We start from the raw sequence: 24,460 nt of genomic DNA, 5'->3' as shown, positions 1-24,460 counted from the left end.
TTTTTGATATCACATGGGGTTAAAATGAATTTAGCCCTATATATATCTATATTTTTACATAATTGAAGAGCACCCGTGTATTCAATTTATTAGTATGTTAATTTTTATTTTTTGAATATTTAGTTAATTTCTTTTTTCTTTTCTCAACTTTTTATTTTTGTTTCTCTTCTTTGACTTTTTATACTTTTTAATATTTTATTAATTTAATTAATACATTTTTAAAATAATAATATTTTTTAAAAAATTTTAAATCGATTGTGCACATATTTCAAATAATATATTGTGAAAATTTTGGAAAATTGATAGAATGGGCAGTTAAAATATCTGCATATTGAATTCATTAGTCTGTCCTCAACCTAACCTTCTGCCATCTTTCCCCAAAGACTTGTGTAGGAATATTTGGGTCCATATGGAAGAAATGGTCGTTGACTTTGCTTTAAACCATCAACATTGACTCAGTCCTTCATAGTTTGCTACTGATCATACATTTTCCTCTCATCTGAAACTATGGATGGAATCGTTTCTGCTGTTGTTGAAACAGTTCTTGGAATCTTGAGCTCTGCAGCACTCCAAGAGATTGGTGCTCTTTGGGGCTTGAAGAATGAGCTTGAAAGTCTTGAAAGCATACTCTGCGCAGTCCAACTTGTGCTGCAAGATGCTGAAATCAAGCAAAGGAAGAGCCAGGTGCTACAGAGCTGGCTACTGAAGCTGAAACATGCTGCATATGATGCTGAAAATGTACTTGATCGTGTAGCCATTGAGGGCCTCAAACGAAGAGCGGATTCTGAAAGAGGTATGCAGCATAAGCTAAACTCATTTCTTTCAAAGAGAAATCCACTGCTGTTCCGTTTGAAAATGGTTAACCAAGTAAGAAATATAAGAGGAAAACTAGATGCCTTAGCAAAAGAAAGATTTGATTTCCATCTAGGAGATGGTGTTGTGGAAAATCGATTTGGAGAGTCATTTGACAGTAGACAGACTAGCTCACTAGTGAACGAATTGTATATTTATGGAAGGAATGAGGAAAAAGAAATGATAGTGGAGAAGATGCTTGACGCCGTGCGTGATCAAGATGATCTTTCTGTGTATGCAGTATGGGGGATGGGGGGTTTAGGGAAAACCACACTTGTGCAATTGATATATAATGATGCCAGGACGGAAGCATGTTTTGAATTGCGAATTTGGGTGTGCGTATCTGATGATTTTAGCATGCAGAGAGTAGTCAAAGCAATTATAGAATCTATAGATGGAGGGGTGTGCAATATTTCTGAGTTGGATCCTTTGCAGCGACATCTTCAAGAGAGGTTGAGGGGAAAATTGTTTTTGTTGGTTCTGGATGATGTTTGGAATGAAAAGCATGAGCTGTGGGATAGACTGAGAGAAGTATTAAGATGCGGGTCGAGGGGCAGCATTCTAATTGTAACGACCCGGATTGAGAAAGTTGCTTTAATGATGGCTACTATCGGTGTACACCAGATTGGATATTTATCGAAAGAAGATTCTTGGTCCTTGTTTAGGCAAAGAGCATTTACCAACGGAGATGCAAAGAAAAATCTTGAGACCATAGGTAAGGCAATAGTGAAAAAATGTGGTGGTGTGCCGTTGGCTATTAAGGCTTTAGGGAGCCTGATGCAGTTTAAAAGTCTTGAAAGTGAATGGTTAGCAATCAAGGAAAGTGAAATCTGGCAGCTATCAGATGATGAAAACGGTATTTTACCAGCTTTGAGGCTGAGTTACTACAATTTAGCGCCGGCAATGAGGCAATGTTTTGCCTACTGTTGCTTATTTCCCAAGGATTATGTGATGGAGAAGAAAGATCTTGTCCAACTTTGGATGGCAAATGGATTTGTTTCCTCACAAGGTCAAAGTGACTTGAACCTCACTGGTCATTGGATCTTCAACGAATTGGTTTGTCGTTCATTTTTGCAAATTGTGAGGACAGATTACAGGGGTGAGGTGACATGTAAAATGCATGATTTGATGTACGATTTAGCAGTATTTGTCATGGGACAAGAAACCTATATCCTGGAGCATGACAAGGAGATAAAGGTTCCTACAACAGTTCGTCATTTATTTTTTAACTCATGGTCTTCTTCCACAATTAAGGGCAGTAAGCTAAAATCTGGAATTAGTGGCTCTTTACGGTCACTGGTAGTACCTTGTAGAGTTCCACTTGATTGGAAAGAAGGTATATCTTCCCTCATCTCAAAGCAAGAGTGTTTAAGAGCTCTGCATGTGTCCCTTTTTGACCACATAAAAATAGTCCCAAATTTAGTTTGCAAGTTAGAACATCTTAGGTACCTGACAATGTCGTGTGATAATATAAAAAAGTTACCTGAATCCCTGACCCGTCTCCATAACCTTCAGACATTGAAGCTTATGAATTCATTTACACTTCTTGAGTTGCCAAAAGGTTTGAAAGTGATGAGAAATCTTTGGTTTCTTGAAATGGAATCCCATCTTTCACTTATTTGTACACCGCCCGGACTGGGAGATCTTATTCACCTGCATGAATTAAGCATTTTCATTGTTGGACAAGGCGCATCTCACCAAATAGACCAACTGAAGGAATTGAACCTTGGAGGGAGCTTAAGCATAAAAGGGCTAGAAAACGTGAGCAGTGCGGAAGATGCCAAAAGAGCCAACTTGATAGCCAAGAGTAATTTGACTTCTTTGAGTTTATTGTGGACAAATGAGATAAAAAACAACGACACAGAAAAATATGAAGAAGTTCTACAAGGTCTGCAACCTCATCAGAATCTTGAGAGGATCTATATTCAGTCATATCAAGGTTCCCGGTTTCCAAATTGGATGTCAACTTTAGAATTAAAAAATCTGAAGGAAGTTACTTTGGAAGACTGTCGAAGATGTGAACACCTTCCGTTGCTGGGGAAACTACCCTCACTTACAAATCTAAAACTATATAGGATGGATTCTGTGAAGTGTTTGAATGCTGAGTTTCATGGAGATGGAGAATGTGTGTTCCCTGCATTGGAAGAACTAAGAATCTCCGAAATGCCCAACTTGGAGGAATGGAAGATAGGGAATTCAGTCGAGAGTTTTCCTCGCTTAAAAGATTTAGATATTTGGTGGTGTCCTAAGCTGTCTAACTTGCCATTTCTACCAAGTCTCAGAAGTTTGATAATATTTGAAAGCAGCGCAGCGCTTCTTGGGTTCCTAACTGTTCTTACTTCACTTACATCACTCAATCTGCTCGGGTTTGCAGAATTGCCTGTTTTTCCAGGAGGCTTCCTACAGAATCTCCAGAATCTGGAGATTGGTTCATCAATGATCAGGACTATATCAAATGTGCTGGATGATCTATCTGCTCTAAAAACCTTGAGTCTTTACGGTTGCTCTAATCTTGAATCTCTGCCGGAGGAGCTCAAGAACCTTAATTCTCTGGAAGAACTAGAAGTCAAGGGGTGTGATGGTCTTATATCATTTCCAGCAGTTATATTGGAAGACTTGTCTTCCCTTATATCACTATCCTTCGTAAACTGCAAGAAGCTGAAGCCATTGTCAGGGCCGATCAGAACGGCCACGACCCTGCAGAACTTGACGCTAAATGGGCTCCCGGAGATGGATCATTTGCCAGAAAGCATGCAACTATTCACTGCTCTGAGGAAGTTGAGAATAACGTATTGTCATGGATTATGCTCGTTACCACATGACTGGCTGGGGAGTCTCAAGTCACTGTCACGATTGGAGATTGAAAATTGTAAGAATTTGAAGTCCTTGCCTGATGGCTTCAAGAGTATCAAATCACTGAGGAGGTTGGTGATAAGTGAATGCCCGCAATTGGAGATGAGGTGCAAAAAACCAAATGGAGCGGACTGGCCAAAAATATCACATATCCCCCGTGTACGTATCAATGAGCAAGTCATCCAGTGGTTGGATCAATAACTCATGACAATAAGGTTAGATTTGTTTCCACTTTCACCACCTGATTTAATTAGACAACCATGAATGTACAAGGAAAAATTCTTGCTAGAATTAAGTCAATTATAGAACAAGTATATTACATTTGTTGTGTGATTAATTACTAATCACACGACGGATTAAATTGACCCTATTATGAAAACTATCTCAAGTAAGTTTTTTTATTTATAATATTTCCCTTCTCACTACAAAAAAATAGAAAATTAGTGGGGAAAAAAAAGAAAAAATCAAGTCATAATTTTAATATTATCATTAATTATATATATATAGTGACACGAATGTTTGTTTTGTCACAATAATGAATTTCATGATTTTTTATAAATACTATTTGTTGTAAGATATGGCCCAAAGCCCACGGACCGACCCACCTGGAAGCCCACGACCCTACCCATGACCCGACCCACTTCATACCCACTTATAAGCTGCCCTAACCTATCTCTCTCTCTCTGATTCTGTCTTTCATTTCTTCTTGCGCCGCTGATTCTTCTCTTTGGAAATCCGCCTGATTTCCTTCCATCTTCTCACCAACAAGAATGGTGACTTTCCTTCACCAATACAATGGTGATAGGAAAGTCACCTTGGCTTACCTTCTAAGGCTCTTCTCTAGTCCCTATTTAAAGGGGTATCTCCTTCCTTTGTGTGGCACCGGTGAAAAACAGTGAAATACCTCCTTGTGTTATACTCTTTGTGAAATTGCTGAGAAACAGTCTTTGTGACCGACGTGAGATAACAAAATCGAGTGTTTTTGGAGTGTGGTTGTGATCTCTGGTTAAGTGGTGTTGCCGTGGGTCGGCGACGTGCGGGAACGGTACTCATAGTGACCGATATTCCCTTTACTTGGTTCTGGCAAGTTTCTGAGCCGATTCATTTAAACCGTTTTCTGCTATTTTATCTTACTGATTATTCATTCATCTGTAATTTTGGCCTGTAACTATTAAGGAGTTGTGTACTCCAAAATCTTTGTAATAGTTGTTAGGATTATTTCTGATATCCACATTACAGTGGTATCAGAGCCACCTCTGATCCGAAAGGCCAGCAGTGAACGGTAACCCTTGAACTCTCTCGTTACATTTCTGCAAATTATTTCTGTCTATTTACTTCATTTATCTTCTGAGGTGCTTATCCCCCTAAATATCCTCCTGGCCGGACCCGTGAGGTCGTCGGGTATCTGGATTGGGTATTAGGCTGGAAAGGCCTCGGACTTGTGGTTGTTGACTTGTCTTTAAACTGCGGATTTCGGAATTTTCTGTGATAATCACTGTATGCATGTTCTTGGTGAACTTATAAACTGCAATTCTTTGTGACTGTGATATATATATTCACTGTGATAAAATCTCTGTTATACTCTGTGATTCTGGGTTCTTGAGTATCTCGTGATCCGCTTTGCATTTGTGACTTAACTGTTTTAATATCGGGTTTGGAGAAACTGATAATTGCTCATAATCTGTCTTTCCTGATTCTGTGACTTTTGTTAAACTGTGCTCACTTGCTTACTCCGCTGCAAAACTCATTTTCTTATAAAACCTGTTTAAAAATTTTTTAAAATGGCCGGTTACAATTTGCAACCATTTGATGGAAAGGGTGATTTTTCAATTTGGCAGCAAAAAATGAAAGGCATTTTGATACAACAAAAGGTTTTTAAAGCAATAGATGGAAAGTACACTGATGCTATTTCTGAAGAAAAGGTTTTAGAAAATGATGAATATGCCTATTCCTCCATCATTCTTAATTTATCTGATAACGTTTTAAGAAAGGTTGGAAAACAAAACACTGCAAGAGATTTATGGAAAAAACTGGAGGAACTTTATACTGATACTTCGCTGCCCAGTAAAATGTTTTTGCTTGAAAAATTTTTTAAATACAAACTGGATTTGTCTAAGAACATTGACGAAAATTTGGATGATTTCACTAAATTAGTTCAAGATATTAAATTAACTGGTGATAAAAACATTGATGAGTATTCCCCTATTGTGCTTTTGAATGCTATACCTGATTCATATTCTGATGTGAAAGCCGCCATTAAGTATGGTAGAGATAGCGTCAATATTGACACCGTTGTTAATGGATTGAAAAGCAAGGAGATTGATTTAAAAGCAAATAGACCTAGTAACAATCTACATGAGGTAAACTCTGTGAGAGGTAGACCTAAATCTAGGAACCCCAACTTTAGATACAACAGTAGGAACAAAAGCCGTAATAAGAATAACAATAGGAGCAAATCCAGAACTAGGGATAACTCTTTTAGAGATGATAAGATCAGAGAGAGGAGATGTTATAACTGTGGTATTAAAGGACACTATATAAAAGACTGCAGAAAACCTAGAAGGGATAATCGTGATAATAGAGATAACAACACGGATGAAAAAGAGAGAGTGAATAATATTGTTGATGAATGTGGAGACGTGTTTACTGTCTCTGATGTGAATTCTGTGCATCCCATGAGTATATATGAATGGCTTGTTGATTCCGGTTGTACATTCCATATTAGCCCTTTCAAAAACATTTTCTCAAACCTCAAACTAGGTGATTTTGGTTTTGTATCTATGGCAAATGAAAAACGTTGTGCTATCAAAGGCATCGGTGATGTTTCTCTGTTTTTCGATAATGGCTATAATATCACTCTCAAGCATGTTAGATATGTTCCTGAACTTAGTCATAATCTCATATCATGTGCTGCATTAGAAGATGAAGGATTAGAGGGTAGATGGGGAAAGGGTATTATGAAAATCATGAAAGGGTCTCTCATTGTTTTCAAAGCTGAAAAAAGGCACAATCTATACTTATGTTCTGTCACATACAACTCTATTGCTGCATCCGTGAACATGCATGATAAGTCTTCTCTTTGGCACAAACGACTTGGGCATATTAGTCAAAAGGGACTTGAATTTCTGAATAAAGAAGGCATCTTATGTGACAAAATTGACAAATTGCCATTTTGTGATGAATGTGTGATGGGCAAACAACACCGTGTTCACTTTCCTGCTTCACCCTCCCCTAACCCCTCTATGTCTTCTAGTATTTTGGATTATGTTCATGCTGACGTTTGGGGTCCTTCTAAGGAACCCACCCATGGTGGAAATCGGTATTTCCTTTCTATCGTTGACAATTTCTCTAGAAAAGTGTTCGTTTTTTTGCTAAAACACAAGTCAGAGGTTTTCGAAAAATTTGAAAAATGGAAAACTCTTGTCGAAAACCAAACTGGAAAAAGGCTCAAATCTTTGCGTACCGATAATGGTCTTGAGTTTTGTAATAAAAACTTTGATGATCTTTGTGATAAATTTGGTATTAAGAGACATAAGACCAATCCCTACACCCCACAGCAAAATGGTGTTGCTGAACGTATGAATCGTACGCTGCTTGAAAAAGTGAGATGTTTACTGATTAGTTCGGGTTTACAAAAATCTTTTTGGGGTGAAGCTGTTTTGACTGCCGCATATCTGATAAATTTGTCTCCATCTGTACCTTTGTTGGGTAAGTCTCCGGAAACTGTTTGGAGTGGTAGAAAACCTGATATCTCTCTCTTACGTACATTTGGCTGTTCTGCTTTTGTTCATCAGAATGTTGATAAACTTGAACCCCGTTCTATTAAATGTGTATTTATTGGTTATCCTGATGGTATTAAGGGGTATAGGTTGTGGGATCGTGAGCAACCTGGCTTTAAGGTCATTATCAGTAGAAACGTGACTTTTAATGAGAATGAAATGCCCTGTTTGTCTAAAACTGAAAAGGAACAAAATGAGATAACTTTTAATAAGGTGGAGGATAACCAAGAAGAGGGAGAGATTGTTAGTGAAGAACAACCTAGTAATGAACATAGTGATGAACAAAGCATAGACCAAAACCATCTAGAAAACCCCACGTTAGAAAATTACCAACTAGCTCGAGATAGGGGTAGAAGAGAACGGAGGATTCCCTCTAGACTAAGTGACTTCCAAGTAGCACTCAACATAGAAAACCCTGAACCTACGAATGTAGACGAAGCCCTTAAGTCAAAAGAATGGCTTAGTGCCATGATTGAGGAAATGAAGTCTCTTAAAGACAACCACACTTGGGACCTAGTACCTAAACCACAAAATTGCTCTTTAGTGGATTGCAAATGGATTTTTAAAATCAAACAAGAAAACCCTTTAAAATATAAAGCTAGATTAGTAGCCAAAGGGTTCACACAAAAGGAAGGGATAGATTACAACGAGATTTTTTCGCCTGTTGTGAAATATACTACTGTTCGTGTTATCCTTGCCCTTACTGCTCACTTTGATTGGGAATTGAAACAAATGGATGTTAAAACTGCCTTCTTGCATGGTGATCTTGATGAATGCATATACATGCGACAACCTGTTGGTTTTATTGAAAAAAACAAACCAAATCATGTTTGCTTGTTAAAGAAATCCTTATATGGTTTAAAACAGTCACCTAGACAATGGAACAAGAAGTTTGACATGTTCATGCTTTCACTAAATTTTAAAAGGAGTGACTATGACCATTGCCTCTATTTCAAGTTTTTGAATGAAGTGCCTATTTTTCTCGTGCTATATGTTGACGACATGCTCATTTCCAGTCCTAGCATAAATCTCATCGAATCTTTACAAAAAGATCTTTCCAAAAATTTTGAGATGAAAAATCTTGGAGATGCAAAGAAAATTCTCGGCATGGATATTTTCAGAAACAGAAAACGTTTTTCCATCTTTTTAAATCAAAAATCCTACATCCATTCTGTTTTGAAAAGATTTTCTATGGAAAACTCTAAGCCTACATCCGTTCCCTTAGCTGCCCATTTCCAATTATCAAAAGACCAATGTCCTAAAACCACTTCCGAAAAGGAGAAAATGAGTAAGGTTCCCTACTCTAACGTGATTGGGTCTATAATGTTCCTTATGGTATGTACTAGACCTGATATTGCATATGCTATAAGTTGCTTAAGCAGGTACATGTCAAATCCGGGACCTCTCCATTGGGAGGCATTAAAATGGCTCCTTAGGTACCTACGTGGTACCGATAACATAGGTATAAACTTCTCCAAATTTTCTGATTCTGTCGATCTTATTGGTTACGTGGATTCAAATTATGCTAATGAGAGGGATAGTAGGAAATCCACAACATCATATATTTACACCTTATGTGGATCATGCATTAGTTGGAAATCCCAACTACAACATATTGTTGCACTATCAACAACTGAAGCCGAATATATCGCTACTACTGAAGCTTTCAAAGAAGCTATCTGGCTTGAGGGTCTTGCAAAAGAAATTGGTTTTCTTAAAAATCGTCTCACTATTTTTTCCGACAGTCAATCTTCTATTCAACTGTGCAAAAACCCCGTTTTTCACGATAGGACTAAACACATTGACGTAAGATTTCATTTTATTCGTGACATTGTGAGTAAGGAGGTCATCAAATTAGAGAAGGTAAGATCTGAAGATAATCCAGCTGATATGGGCACCAAGTGTCTTCCTATTGAGAAATTTCATAACTGTCTAAAAATTTTAAACCTAGCCCCCGACTAACTGTGCTACTTTATCCTTGCAGGTACACTGGGGTGAAACCCCTCAAGGCTATGATGATAATGCCAGAACCATTAATCTCCAGACCATGTTCCTTGAAGGAGCTTTGGTCCAAGGTGGAGAATGTTGTAAGATATGGCCCAAAGCCCACGGACCGACCCACCTGGAAGCCCACGACCCTACCCATGACCCGACCCACTTCATACCCACTTATAAGCTGCCCTAACCTATCTCTCTCTCTCTGATTCTGTCTTTCATTTCTTCTTGCGCCGCTGATTCTTCTCTTTGGAAATCCGCCTGATTTCCTTCCATCTTCTCACCAACAAGAATGGTGACTTTCCTTCACCAATACAATGGTGATAGGAAAGTCACCTTGGCTTACCTTCTAAGGCTCTTCTCTAGTCCCTATTTAAAGGGGTATCTCCTTCCTTTGTGTGGCACCGGTGAAAAACAGTGAAATACCTCCTTGTGTTATACTCTTTGTGAAATTGCTGAGAAACAGTCTTTGTGACCGACGTGAGATAACAAAATCGAGTGTTTTTGGAGTGTGGTTGTGATCTCTGGTTAAGTGGTGTTGCCGTGGGTCGGCGACGTGCGGGAACGGTACTCATAGTGACCGATATTCCCTTTACTTGGTTCTGGCAAGTTTCTGAGCCGATTCATTTAAACCGTTTTCTGCTATTTTATCTTACTGATTATTCATTCATCTGTAATTTTGGCCTGTAACTATTAAGGAGTTGTGTACTCCAAAATCTTTGTAATAGTTGTTAGGATTATTTCTGATATCCACATTACACTATTATTTTGTATAGCACAAATTAGTGACAAAAAATATGCACAACGTTGTCTCTAAATATAATTAGTGACACATGTATAATGACGATTTAGTGACAACATAATATAGTAACAACTATTATTTATTGTCACTAATTTTGTACACGTTTTTTATCACTAATAATTGTATAGTGACAAGATAAAAATTATTGTCAATTAATATATATTTTTAGTAATAACAGTAAAATTATCACTTATCATAATAATAAATTTAGTAGTTCTAATAGTAACAATTATTTTGTTAAAAATGTTACTAGCGAAAATTAGGACAAAATCGTGCATGAATTAGATTGTTACTAATTAAAACAATAGGTGATATATGTATACTATAATAATGACTTAGTACCAAACAAATTATACAAACAACTGTATGTGTAATGCTTATCACTAATAATTATATTGTGATAATATAAAAAATATTTTATTTTAACGTATATTTATAGTGACAATCATAAGCTTGTCATTTGTTATCTACTGTTTGTGGTAGATACCAAGATAAATATAAAAGTTAATTACGAGGAAATGAACAATCCTAATTGCTATCTTCGGCAGAGTAAATAGATAACAATGGAGGAGTTGTCGGATAGTGCAAGAGCTGAAGAAGGTGAGTTACGTACATAGCAGCACCGGTGGAGATAGTCTTAGTTTTGCAGTATCTGCTACAAGTTGTATCTTTGTGCGTCGCTATTGCTTCTTCTTTAACTAACGTAGCCAGCTTCAGCCTGCCGAGTCCTTTATATGCCTTTAGCATTCTTCTTTTCTGAATGAAAACCAACTGTGTTTTTGGATTCGTATCATAAACGAGGATTGAATTTGCTGCTATTGTTTCTATCTCTTCTCACCTTGTTTCCTTCCGTCGTTTTGGTAGTCAGGGCTGGCTAACGGCCTGGAAACGCTTTGTGAAGCACAAAAGTACTCTCTTTGGCTTGCAATACTGAAAGCTCGGAATCTACAGATATAGCCCCATATTTCACTAGTTCTGGTTTGCGCGCATGCTGGTGCGTGTTCTATGGTTGTTCGTGGAGAAACCACTTGTGTTGCTGAGACAAAACCGTTCGGTCTCGCTTGAAGCCCAAAAGTACTCTATTTGGCTCATTCCTGCACTATATGCGGCCACAGTTTCGGAGCCTCTTATACTTTACTAGGAGACACAAAGCTTGATTTCTCCTATGATACTAAGCTCCTTCATCGTGCTATGCTTCCACTTTCCCACCACATTGGCTCTCGCATATAGGTTGCACATGGGAAACACCAGCGTCAGCTATCTGTTTATCCATTTGGTTCTATGTGATCTTGCTTGCATTTTATATCAAATTCTTTACATCTTGCAAATATACAAGATTATCATTCTCGATTGATGTTTTTTGCGTTATAGGGCAGTTCTTCCGGTTGTCGATTCTTTCTTTTGTAGTGATGGTCGTGAGCTGACCATTAAAAAACGTCCATATTTTCTTGTAAGAAAAAAACTAGTTAATTAATGTCTTGCTAAACTAGGACTTAGTTGGGAATAGATCCTGGTGGCTTTATGGCTTTCCGGGTGTCAGCTGGATTCTTAACAATTGTTCAACTGGCTGTACACGACCAGGAACTATATTTCCTTGTTCATCATACCGGATGGGCCTCTTGCCCTTCTAACTGCTAGGAGGATCTACATCTATATCCTTCTTGCTGCCTCTCTTTATTGATTCTACATAGTATTTTTGGGCTACATATTGGTAACCCATAACTTCTCCTACCGCGGCTCCAGTCGAAAATTTTAACTTCATGTGGTATGTGGGAACAACCGCTTGGAAAGCGTTAAAAGCATGTCGGCCTAGGACAACGTTGTAGGCTGATGGCATGTCCACGATAAGGAAACGGACCATCTTGGTCTTTTTGGAGGGTTTTGTTCCTAAGGAGGGAGGAGGCGAGATCTGGCCTAAAGGTTGCACTACCTCAACTGCAAAGCATACAACTAGGTATCCACCGGCTCCAACGAGATATCGCCCAGCTCCATCTACTGGTAGACTTTGTAGAAAAAGAATATGCAGAGCTGCTAGAGTCCACAAAAGTACATGGAAAAGTGTGGTTAGCTAAGGTAGCAGAAATAACAAGTGCATCATTGTGAGGTAATCAATTTTTCATAATGGCTCTAGTAGCCCGAGCATGGGCCCGTCTAGTTCGTCCAGAGTCCCTATCGATAGACCCATCTCTATCATATGGATCACACCCTTAATAGGGCTTTTTTCCTGGCTCAGCTCATCAATTAGAGTTTCCTTCTTCTTGCGTTCCTTCTTAGAGGGGACTTTTGCCTGCTCCTTTCTCCTGCCGGATCTGGGTGAGAAGAGCTTTCTTTCTTCTGCTCATACCTATTTTTTTTTTGTCCACATAGTCCTTTAGGTAGCCTGCTTGGATAAACTTTTCTATTTTCTGCCTCAACTGGCGGCACCAATTCGTGCCATGCCCATACTCCATGTAATACTTGCAAAAAGAGTTAGATTTGGGGAGTTGGGCAACCAATTGACATGAGAATTCTAGTTGGACTGGTGATAAGCGGAGTGTAGTGCTCGTTCTTTGTGTCGGGGTTGAAACGTCCTCGGGACTCTCCCCTTGCTCCTGCGAGAGGAGGGCATATTTCTTTCCTTTCGCTTATCGTGGTTGTTCTTTTTCACTAGCCTAGCTTCCTCGAGATTCATGTACTTCTCAGCTCGAGCCAGTATGTCTAAGAAGTCAATGATTCGTATTTTAGCTAGAGACTCAAAGAGAGGGTCTCTACAATGTCAATGGGTTTACGCACTGACCAATACCTTCTAGTGAGTTGTTGGGACCTCAAGGATGACCGTGTTGAAACACTAGACGTAAGCCCTTAGAGTGTCATTCTCCTCCTGCTTGACCCCAAAAAAACTAATAGTCGATTTTCAGTACTTCTTACTGCTAGTAAACTAGTGCTGGAAGAGGGAGCTAAACTCTGCAAAAGATCTAATTGATCCAACTAGAAGCTGGTCGAACCATCACTGGGCATAATTCGTTAGTGTAGTAAGAAAAAACACGACATTTAATGCTATCAGTATACATATACAACAAAGCTAGATTTTCAAACTTGAACATGCTCAACTGGATACGTTGTACCATCTTAAACAAGTAAATGCGAAGGTGCTCGAGAATGAGCAGAGAGCTCTTTTTCCATGTTGTCCTTGCTGAAAGGAATGCCACGTTCAGTGGGCATGGTCTATTCGTCACTTGTTGGTGCTCTTTCCTTAGTGATTGCTAGATTCCAGGAGGCTGAATGGTGGTTGTTTCCTAGCGTGCGGAGTCAGCAGGTGTGGATCGACCCTGATGGGCATTCGCCTTGATATCCTGGTGTTCCTCCTTTTTCTAGCTGAGAAGAGGGTCCTACTCCACTAGCCTGAGAACCGTAGAGGGTCGAGTTGATGGTCTCCATTATGAAATGACGAAGTTGTTCATAGAAAAGAGGGTTCATAGCTATAGACGCAGCTGTCATGTCGAGAGATGGAGTTGGAGCAAAAGCATGGGCTGCTCGTAAGGTTATATCTGGAGTGGGAGAGCTGACAGCTCCTTTAGTTAGATTTGGAGGTGGAACGGTAGAGCTAGCTACAATAGGGAAGGAATGTTTCCCTTATAGGATTCATTCTCACCTCTATTGTCTTAGTTGCCCACTTCTCATTTCAAAGCTCATTTGTTCACACAGAAGGCGCCAATGATGCATACTGGATTTTCGGCAACACCACAAGGTCGAAGGATCTTTAAGAAAAATTCTAAGATCAACGGAAACTAATCCTGCAAGATAAAGGTTAGCACTCTGATGCTTAAGTCAATAATGATTTTACTAGAGTAAAGAGAACTTGAATTAAAGTGATAATAATGGGTAGAATAATGATAAAGGGTATATATTCAATGGAGTGCACAAAAGACAGCTTGAAACAACATAAAATTAAGAGAGAGTTGAGAGGATAAGTGAGAGCTTGATAGTGAGAGTTATGTTCCCAAATGACTACACAAGGCCTCTGTTTATAAGTATGTATAGAGCAGGATATGAGAGGTTTTTTTATAGAGAGTCTATACCATTTGAAATATCTTTGAATCAGATAAGAAATCAAAAAAAATTCGTGCATGATTTGGACTTAAATTGACTAAAATATACTAGGTTGAGTAAGCTTGCCAGGCCTGCTTAAAAATCCAGTGATCTTATTTTGTGGATTCCCCACTCGTTTGCTATCAATTTACTAGGAGCTATCTGACGCTATTTTATAATAACATGTCTTAATGTGTTAGCAAATATGATGTGTTTGTCCAACTATATGATGACGTGTTCGGCTGAAATGAACTTATCTTTTAGCCTACTAATTCAGTAGAGTAGGAGATAAACCTGTAGGCCTAATTCCTACTGATATGCCAACTGGACTGACGTAAACTTAATTTATGAAAGATTTAGGAGGCATCATATATATATAAAGGTCATATTCAATGATAATGTATCCACTTCCACGTTTCACTTAAATTCGTCCCATTAAATATTACTATTAATGGCTTTGAGGTAGCTAGTCAGTTTCTGTTTTAAAACTCAAAATTTTACCACTAAATATTTTGTTACCATTAAAATTGTACACGTTCAAAAGGCCCAGATGAAGAACTAGGACAAAGACCCAGCTCTGTACGAGCTCTACGGGGCCGATGAGCAACCCCCCAGCCCACAAAAGTGTGCCGTACAAAAGAAGGTCTATAGCTGGGGAGTCCCAAGATATGTGGCAACCAGGTCAAGTTAGGGTGGAATCCGAGTCCTTCCTGCTCCCATGAAAGACGTCGACGTCACAGATTTAGGGGAACGTATTTCTGATCCCAAATAATAGGTTTGTTTTTTTATTTAGTCTAATTTGTTATATTTTTCTCACATTGTATTTGATACATTTTGAGAAAATTCTCACTATTAGTCTCATGTGACTTTTTCATCCATTTTTTTTTACAGAAAAGTCACGTGAATTAAGAATGTCATTAAAGACTGTTTTTTGGAGCAAAAAATCGCATGTGTTCATCACATGCATTCTATCGTTGACTTGAAGAAACGATAATTTCCTTTACCTTGCCCTAATTTGCCCCAAATCCCCCCAAATGAAAAACCTAAAATCCAATCCACCTAAAATTAAACCTGAAATGAAAAACTTGAAGAAATAATCACGGTATATTGTATGCTGAAGGAGTGTAGGAAGCGAGAAGATGTCTCAATCCAAATGACTAAAAGATAAATATTCAAGACATTATCAATACATAAGACAACATTTTCACTCATCATTGCAATATTGTAATAACTCCTTGAGGCTTTTCGAATTTTTCTTCATGCTGTTCACTTTTCTTCACAACTTAGGTATAAGAATACTAGATCTTCTACACAAACAGTCATACCCACCTACAATGTCTACACAATTGCAGAATTTTCTATGTGAATTTTTGTGTCCATGAAATTCTCAAATACGCCGTCCTCCCCCAATAACATATGGGTTTTTCATTTACTCAAAAAAGGCTGTAAATGGTGGTTTCTGTAAATTTTTAAAAGACATGAGTAGTTTGTACAAAAAGACAACATGTGTGGGGGTGTAAGTGTAATTATCCTTATATAATCGGAAGGTATTATTGTACTTTCACATTTTTCCGGTGGAATAATTATAATTTTTAATAAAATAAAAAAATATTTATCATTATAACAAATTTTATATGTGATGCAATTTACGATCATACAAATCCCGATTTTCTTTTGTCGTGCAAATATAGAAGGAGATCGACATTTGGTTTGGAAATTATAGCATCCACCGTTCAATAATCCGCATCCTGCGGAGAATAATAAGAAGAATAGTCTTTATTTTGGGGTGAGACCGTACTTTTTATTTAATTGCGTAAAATTAAATATTTTAAATTATTGATCTCGAATAATTCCAATTTTTGCAGATGTCGTGTAGGAGACTACAAGATCAATTATTCAATGTTCAACTTTAAAAAATTTGAATCTGTTGGAAAGAAAATGGGGATGGAATCAGATTTCGATTCTGGCGTTCAGAATCATTTCTGATTTTAAGGATTCCAAAGGGATTTGGATTTGGAAGAAAGGAGAAATGAAATTTATAAATCAATAAAAAATATACGTCAATATTTTTAAATCAATCAATATATTATAATATTCAATACATATTATTTCAAAATCAATCAATAAATTCAGAACAAACAAACAAACAATATTTCACTATTAAAGAAGACTATATATATATATATATATATTCACAAAACTCGAATTCATGATGCAATTTAAATATGTGAAAAAATATCATAGTTGTATCTTAATTAGTACTCTATTTTATGAAATTAAATGAGCTTAACTGCTTTGCTCAATTATTTTATTTGTAAATTCCACACCATGTTAACAATTTTGCTTTTAATTTTCCATCAAGAATTAACTTAAAGTACTCAATATGTAGGGGTGCTTACGGTGTTTTTTCGATTTTTAAAGTTATTTTTTCAATTTTTTTAAAAAAATTTCAAATCGAATTGCAATTAGCAATTTTATGAAATAGTTTTTCAAATTGCCCTTTTAAATTACAATTAAAGGTGTGGTATTGTACAATTTCATGCAGTTTCGCAGTTTGAGTACTTATAACAAAAATAAGATATTAAAACTGTTGGGTATGGATCAGTCACCAGCTCCAGAGAATATACAAATAGAATCAAATGATTACAGATTTCTACGGGTCGAAGAAACACTTATACAGATTTATTACAAGCTTACAAATATAAAAAATAAAACCAAACTTAAACCTAAGAATGGCAGAACTGATGACAAAGAATGCATATAACAAAAACCGTAAAATAGGCTCCGACAGCCAAGATCCAAAAGGCCACTAAGGCCAAAGGCCAACAATCCCAGAATGTCACGGTTACTTATTCACAGAGCCACCAAGGCAAGCCATAAAGACTTTTAACCACTGAACTACCAGAAAATGTCACAAAGGCTTTTAATCACAGTGCCACAAAGACTTTTAAGCAATATAGAAACACTTAATCCGATAAAGACCAAGGATCGGTTATGTACATACAAAAAATATTTTTGATATTTTTTTTTAAATTCTAAATTAAAATCAAACTAATAGTGCAGTGCGATTTTACTATAAATTTAGAATTATGATTTGAAAAATAAATTATAAAAAATAATTTATTTTGATTTGGTTGCAATGGTTTTAAATTTTTTTTAATCACCCTTATCTATATGGAACAAATTTTTCCTAGAAATTAACTCAAAGGACTAATATAGAAAATAATCTATACATTAGAATGGTATAAGGTCAGAAATTAGATACTAATAACAAAATAACGCATTAAACCTATATTTGGGATCTTTCTTTATCAATGGGAAAAAGGAAGAAGCATCCAAGGAAATCATAATTGTGGTAAAATGGTAAACTGTTTGTCCAAAAGCTTACCATATATCAAAGGACAAGAACACTAATTTTGTTAGGTAAAGTTATTCTTTTAGTTCCATAAGATTGACGATTCAATACTTTTTAGTTTTGTGATTACGTAATTTTCAAAATAGTCTTAAAATTAAGTAAATTCGATCACATGAGTTTGGGGTTTGTTTATATTTTATTTTTCATCATTTTTAATGAGATATAAATTTTTTATTGATTTTTGTGTGAGAAATTAAAAATATGTTTGGATTGTATATCTTCAACACAGATTTATAGACGTGAGAATTTAGAATTTGTTCGAATTTAAATTTTGTAATAGTAAATATATAGATATTGTGTAGATATAATTTTTTAAAATTTATATTTTAAAATAAATTATTTTTTTCAAAAATATACATGACAAGACATAATGCCTTGTCATGTATTTACTCTTCTCATTACAAAACATCCCCCAACTTACCCCTACTCTCTCTCTCTCTCTCTATATATATATATAGATATATATGTAACTCTTTTCTTCAAAAGTACACATGACAATACATTATGTCTTGTCATGCACTTACTCTTCTTATTACAAAACACCCTCCGACTTACCTATACTTTCTCTCTCCTCCTCGTTCCGACTTACCATGAAAAATATAATATCTTGTCATGTATTTACTCTTCTCATTACAGGACAGCCCCTCCCCCACCCGTAATCTATCTCTCTCTCACTCTTTCTTTCTTACAGCTTCCTATTTGCTCTTTTGCCTAAGTTTTCATAGCAGATTGTGTCCTCTTTAGTGTAATTGTCAATTTTGGTCTCTCTGAAATCCCTTTTTGCAGATCTTACACAATCCTGCTTGTTGAAAAATTTGACGCCAGAGTCCATGGAAAGATTTCTGTAGATGAGTATAAACAAGCCTTAAAAGTCCTCGGAGAAGGAGGCGCCACCATCGCCGAGGTGCAAAGTAGTTCCAGGTGGCGAACGCAGACGGGGTGAATTCTTTGACTTGGATAAGTTCAGTAAAGCGTACAGCTATAGGAAGACTTTGGTCATCTAGTTGGGACTTGGGTTATAAGAGAGAAGAAGAAGCTATTCGATCACTTTTATGGATTCATAATAATAAATGCGATGTGGAAGTGGGACGGGGCATAATTTATTGGTACCAAAAATAGGAATAATTATATTGAAAATGACATTTCACTATTGTTTGGAACTGTATTTCCCATTCACAATGGCCAAAACAAACAAGATTACTATCTCAAATAGTTTGACAATTGGAAATTGGGGTTTCAGAATAAAAACAAACAATCCAGTGTTCTACTTTTTGAAATTTTTAAAATAGTCCCAAAATTGAGAAAACTCGACACAATTTGGTTACCTGCTTTATGAGATTTATGGGACCAAATCTATTGGGTTTTCTCAATTTTGAAATAATTTTAAGAATTTCGTAAAATATTGGACTAAATATGTCGAATTTTCAAATTTTAAAATTATTTTAAAGATCACATAAAACATGAATCTAAATATATTGAAACTCCTATTCTATAATTTCGCCAATTTTTCTTAACTATAGCACAAGTGCAGATTAAGATTGAGATTACTATTATTTTACGAGGGACGGGAGGCCCATTGTCCAAGAAAAGTTTCTTTTGTTATTGCTATTGATCTGTATATATATATATATATAGATAAGTCTATTGTCAGGAGAATCTGTCGGATGGAACATAATCTTGGTAAGTAGGTATGAGCTGGTCAGCCAAACAAATACAAAAGAACGTAATTGAGTTCTTTAAATTGAAGCCTTTCGTAGCCATTAATAGGCTCAATTGGTTATATAATCTACACAATCTTGATATATTACTAGCCCACTTTGTTCAGCGAATTTCCAGATAAAGTTTCTCGTCAACCTGTTTTATAAGTAAAAACGCTGCAGCCCAGCGCAGTCGATGATATTCAACCACAATTAAGATAAGCTTGCTATTTTCTGTAGAGTGGTAGAAAACGATGCAAGAAGATCCCGGGAGGGAGTTGACGGACAGAGAAGCAGCCACATGGAACACAAAATTGCCTGATTTGGTGCAAGAGCTGAAGAAGGTGAGTTACATCGCAGCACCGATGATAACTGTCTCAGTTTTGCAGTATCTGCTGCAAGTTGTATCAGTAATTATGGTGGGACACCTCGGTCAGCTCACCCTGTCGAGTGTTGCCATTGCTACTTCTTTAACTAACATCACCGGCTTCAGTCTTCTTGTAAGTCGTTTTCGCCATTAGCTCATCAAAAAGAATTGAATTTGGTGGTATTGTTTCTGTAACCTTTTCCCCTGTTTCCTTCTGTGGTTTTGGTAGTCGGGGCTGGCTGGCGGCCTGGAAACGCTTTGCGGGCAGGCTTATGGAGCGAAGCAATACTACAAGCTCGGAATCTATACATACAGCGCAATATTTTCACTAGCTCTGGTTTGCATCCCTGTGTGTGTTCTGTGGCTGTTCATGGAGAAACTGCTTGTGTTGATGAGACAAGACCTTTCGGTCGCGCTTGAAGCACAAAAGTACTCTCTGTGGCTCATTCCTGCTCTATTCGGGGCTGCAATTTCAAAGCCTCTAGTACGATACTTGCAGACTCAGAGCTTGATTTTGCCTATGCTCGTAAGCTCGTTTGTTGTGCTATGTTGCCACGTTCTGACGAGTTGGGCTCTCATATATATGTCGCACATGGGAAGCAAGGGTGCAGCAATAGCTACCTGTATATCAAATTGGATATATGTGATTGTGCTGGCGTTATATATCAAATTCTCTTCATCTTGCAAACATACAAGATTGGCATTCTCCGTTGATGCTTTTCGTGCTATGCGGCGGTTCTTCCGCTTGGCGCTTCCATCTGCAGTCATGGTTTGGTAGTCTTTTCACTTCTTTGATCACTTTCCATCCTTATCTTTTCCTTTTAGTCTTACTTCTTGCTTTCTACCGGTCCGTTATGCTCCCTAAATTTGTCTTTCTGTGTATGTGTATTGTGATGGTAGCCTGAAATGGTGGTCGCTCGAGGTACTTGTTCTGCTCTCTGGTCTTTTACCAAATCCAGAACTTGAAACATCAGTGCTATCAATATGGTATGCCAAGTTCTTGATTTTAACTATATAGTTCATCATTAAAAATGATTTTATAACCAGAACCTTATTTGTCAATCATCAGCCTAACAATTTCCACACTGCACTTTACTATTTCATACGGGCTCGGAGCTGCAGCAAGGTCTGTTTTTCCCTTCTCCATAACTTACAATCAGCAATAACTATTTCAATACCCCTCGGGGCACTCATGTCTACGTGGCTCATTTCGTTAACGTGCAGCACTCGGGTATCAAACGAACTTGGCGCTGGAAACCCACACAAGGCCCGGACAGCAGTTTTGGCCGTCATGTTTCTTTCAATCACAGAACTTATCAGCACAAGCATAGTCCTGTTCTCCTGTCGTCACATTTTGGGCCGGGCTTATAGCAACGAGAAGCAAGTCGTGAATTACGTCGCTGTAATGACTCCTCTTATATGCGCCTCCACGGTCACAGACAGCCTACAAGCAGCTATCTCCGGTTCGTAAAACACATACGTTTCCCTACCTTATTTCATCTGCCGAATTTTCAGTTTTGTTTGAGCAAAGTGTTTGTGTTTTGCTTTGCTGATATGCATCAGGAATTGCAAGAGGGAGTGGGTGGCAACATATTGGTGCTTATGTGAACTTAGGGGCATTTTACCTAGTGGGAATTCCAGTGGCTGTACTGCTTGGCTTCGTTGTTCACTTAAAAGCAAAGGGATTTTGGATTGGAATAGTGATTGGTTCCATCTTGCAATCAGCCATTCTATCAGTCATAACAGGCTTCACAGATTGGCAAAAGCAGGTTCATTTCCTTGCTTGATATTACTTGCTAATGGAAGGGGTACAATAACACTACCAATCTTGTGAGATGATCAACACAATAACTTCTTTAATCTAAATTTATAAGATATTCGTGAGCTTATAAGTTTACAGTAAAACAAAAATAAGATTGCTATGGATATTTTATTTACTGAGAAAATTTAAATTTAAAAAATCATAAATTATATGACTCAAAATAGTTATTGCGCTAACAATGAGAATATTCAATTATATATTTATATTCATATTCGACTAGAATGAATGTATATGTATATATATATATATGATTTTTATTCAAAATTTATGTAATAATTTGTCATTGTTTATTATTTTAAAAAGATTATCTATTAAATTTTTATTTGGAGTTAATATAATGTTTACAATTATGAAAGTATTTTAAAAATATTTAAATACAAAATATGTCAAAATTAACAACTTATTTGATTCTAATGGTACCATCTTCATTTATTTTGGTTATTTTACCAATAAAAAACATCTTATTATGGCAAACAACCATAACATTTTATAAGCTTTAATATTTTATTTTACCAAACACTTTAGGATTTTATTTTTAAAATAATATCTAAAATCTTACAAGCTCCTAAAATATTTTCTAAGATGTAGGAGCTTATAAAAAAATAATTTAACATATATGAGGCACATGTTAAACAAATGCAACCCACCACACAATATAACTTCGAACCTTACTATAAATATTAAAAATATTAATTTTTTAAGCCAACCACTATTCATTGATAGCGACCATTTCTTCTTGCAAAAAAGATCTCCTTCGAAAACTATGTTTCGCCTGATGTATAATTATACAGTAGGTAAAATTTTCAGTTTTATCCCTTTATAAAAACCTCAACCACATCATGTTTAAATTTGACCCGACCCGTCAGAAGGTGAGATGTTATTATTTATTCGTGCAGGCTATTAAAGCGAGGGAAAGGATATCTGGGGGCGGATCATCAGAAGCAAATGATTAAAGAAAAACAATTTAAAAAAACTTGAAGGTAGGATATGGTCTAAGAGTAGGCCCTCCATTTTTCTCTTTTTCTTTTCTCGACCTGTAAAAATAATTTGATGTTGATTGTAGTGTGCTTTTTTCAGTCTCTATTGTCCGTTGTGATACGTTGTCATTGTGTGCATATAATGATATAATAAATAATTAAAAACTGATTCGAAGAAACTAAAATTTATTTTATCTCATAAATGAAAATAAATTACAAACTAACAAAAGAAGCAAATTGGTCAAAATCGCAGTACATAAATTCATAATAAATAAGAGCAATTATTCGTATACAAATTAAGATGAGTTTTACTTCTTTTTTTTTTAATGATAGGCCAAGTCCAATCCTTGTCGGCCAATATGTAAGGCTCGACAGTTCTTAGCTTCGCTATTAATTATTGATACATCATATTTGAAGTGTGCGAGAGAATAATGATCTTTAATCTTTTGACAAATTACACTATCAAGAATTTAGAATAGATGGTACATTTTTTGAACAAATTAACATGATTTTTGGGGACAAAAAAAATTCTCCGGAACCCAATTTTTCCTCATTAGATTCTGTTTTCTTGAAATGGTTGAGATCAGCACTAAAAGCACGGGCACAAATATTCTGAATAGAAATTATAAGCATTACCATTTTCCCGACATGTCTTAGAAGAACCTTAAACAGAAAAGTGTTGACGCACGTTGTTTCCTTTGTGAAATATGAGAAGCACGATATTTTATGTAGTCTTCGTGTGACGACACACAGAAAAAAAAAATAATAATAATACAGATTGTTTAGAAATTAAAAATTAGGATAAATTGCATAACACAACATGTGTTTCGTAAAAATAGCGTGAAATCTCCTTATATTATTTTTATAGGCAAACATCCTTGTATTTTAAAAAAGACAGCAAAATACCCGCTTTTCTTTAAAAAATAATGAAGAGTGCATGTCACAAGCCTAAAATACGAGTACATTTTTTTTTTAACACTTTCTAACATCATTTTATAAAGTCTAATTTACCGCCCATATAAGCGACGGTCTGCCTGCGTCTACATATATATTATATGATGTATGTATGGTATATATATAATTATATATAAATAAATTATATTTTAAATTATTTGAAATTAATACCACTCCTTTTTAATAATTAAAAGTCAATGGTTATTAAAAAAAGAGTACAACGGGCAATTCAAATATCTATCAAATATACTTTTTCAATAAATCGTCTATAGTTAAATATTAAAATAAATTTGATGGACCTGGAGAAATTCTGACATCCAACAGCGTTGGGCCTGACATAATTGACTAGATTTTGTCTTATCAACAGGAAGAAGAAACAAGCACATAAGTGAAAACATAATTGTGGTAACCCGTAGACTGTGCAAGATACGTTCTTCCAAGATTACTAATAATTTGTATGGTTTAGCTCAATTCTTGATTTATTTGTATAATAATACAATATATTATTATCAGATAATCTGTGGGATGCACTTAAAGCTTGATGAGCAGACTGAGTTGGTCAGACAAAAAATACAAATCTCTGTGAATGAAGAGTACAAACATAGTTGAGTTCTTCAGGAAAAGGAAAGATAAGATGGATTATATACTCTTTGGTAACCAAAATATACGACCAAATATGTGAAAATACTAATAGGCATAGACTTTCTTAGGAAATAAATAAATAAAAATAACAACTTGAACCCTAAACTTTTGGAAAAGAAGCCATTGCCTCTTGCTTCGGATCAGTATATCTTTTCTTGTTTTCTTTTCTAAATTTAGAGATCGTGTTGTCTTTTTTTTTTTCATTTTTTATAAATTACACGATCTCTCGTGAAATTT

The 24,460-nt window shown here is 36.3% G+C and overlaps 2 protein-coding genes across 9 annotated transcripts; both read left to right on the top strand.

Annotated features, from left to right (window-relative positions):
- Window positions 1-347: 347 nt before the first annotated feature.
- LOC105176186 (disease resistance protein RGA2) lies at window positions 348-15,327 on the top strand. Of its 6 annotated transcripts, none has more exons than XR_016063646.1 (3): window positions 348-3,920; window positions 10,830-10,881; window positions 11,150-11,635. XR_016063646.1 is itself a non-coding variant. In XM_011098917.3 (2 exons), exon 1 carries the CDS (start codon window positions 508-510, stop codon window positions 3,904-3,906), a length of 3,399 nt encoding a protein of 1,132 aa, XP_011097219.1. In that variant the 5' UTR covers window positions 348-507; the 3' UTR covers window positions 3,907-3,920; window positions 14,894-15,327. The 6 variants fall into 6 exon arrangements, 4 of the variants coding, with proteins under 4 accessions (XP_011097219.1, XP_020554321.1, XP_020554320.1 ...); XR_016063645.1 differs by having other exon boundaries at window positions 11,146-11,635; XM_011098917.3 differs by lacking the exons at window positions 10,830-10,881; window positions 11,150-11,635 and adding an exon at window positions 14,894-15,327.
- Window positions 15,328-19,477: 4,150 nt separating this feature from the next.
- LOC105176141 (protein DETOXIFICATION 1-like) lies at window positions 19,478-22,733 on the top strand. 3 transcript variants are annotated; one of them, XM_088876993.1, is made up of 7 exons: window positions 19,481-19,805; window positions 20,058-20,602; window positions 20,729-20,815; window positions 20,898-20,954; window positions 21,053-21,291; window positions 21,392-21,597; window positions 22,547-22,733. In XM_088876993.1, exons 1-7 carry the CDS (start codon window positions 19,716-19,718, stop codon window positions 22,601-22,603), a joined length of 1,281 nt encoding a protein of 426 aa, XP_088733119.1. In that variant the 5' UTR covers window positions 19,481-19,715; the 3' UTR covers window positions 22,604-22,733. The 3 variants fall into 3 exon arrangements, with proteins under 3 accessions (XP_088733118.1, XP_088733119.1, XP_011097156.2); XM_011098854.3 differs by having other exon boundaries at window positions 19,491-19,961; XM_088876992.1 differs by lacking the exon at window positions 22,547-22,733 and having other exon boundaries at window positions 19,478-19,961; window positions 21,392-21,630.
- The last annotated feature ends 1,727 nt before the right edge of the window (window positions 22,734-24,460 follow it).

The sequence above is a fragment of the Sesamum indicum genome, linkage group LG13 (assembly GCF_026168435.1).
Source record: "Sesamum indicum cultivar Baizhima isolate 11 linkage group LG13, ASM2616843v1, whole genome shotgun sequence".
NCBI classification, from domain to species: Eukaryota; Viridiplantae; Streptophyta; class Magnoliopsida; order Lamiales; family Pedaliaceae; genus Sesamum; species Sesamum indicum.
Note: the sequence above shows the minus strand (reverse complement) of the source record. Positions and strands in the feature narration are given on the sequence as shown.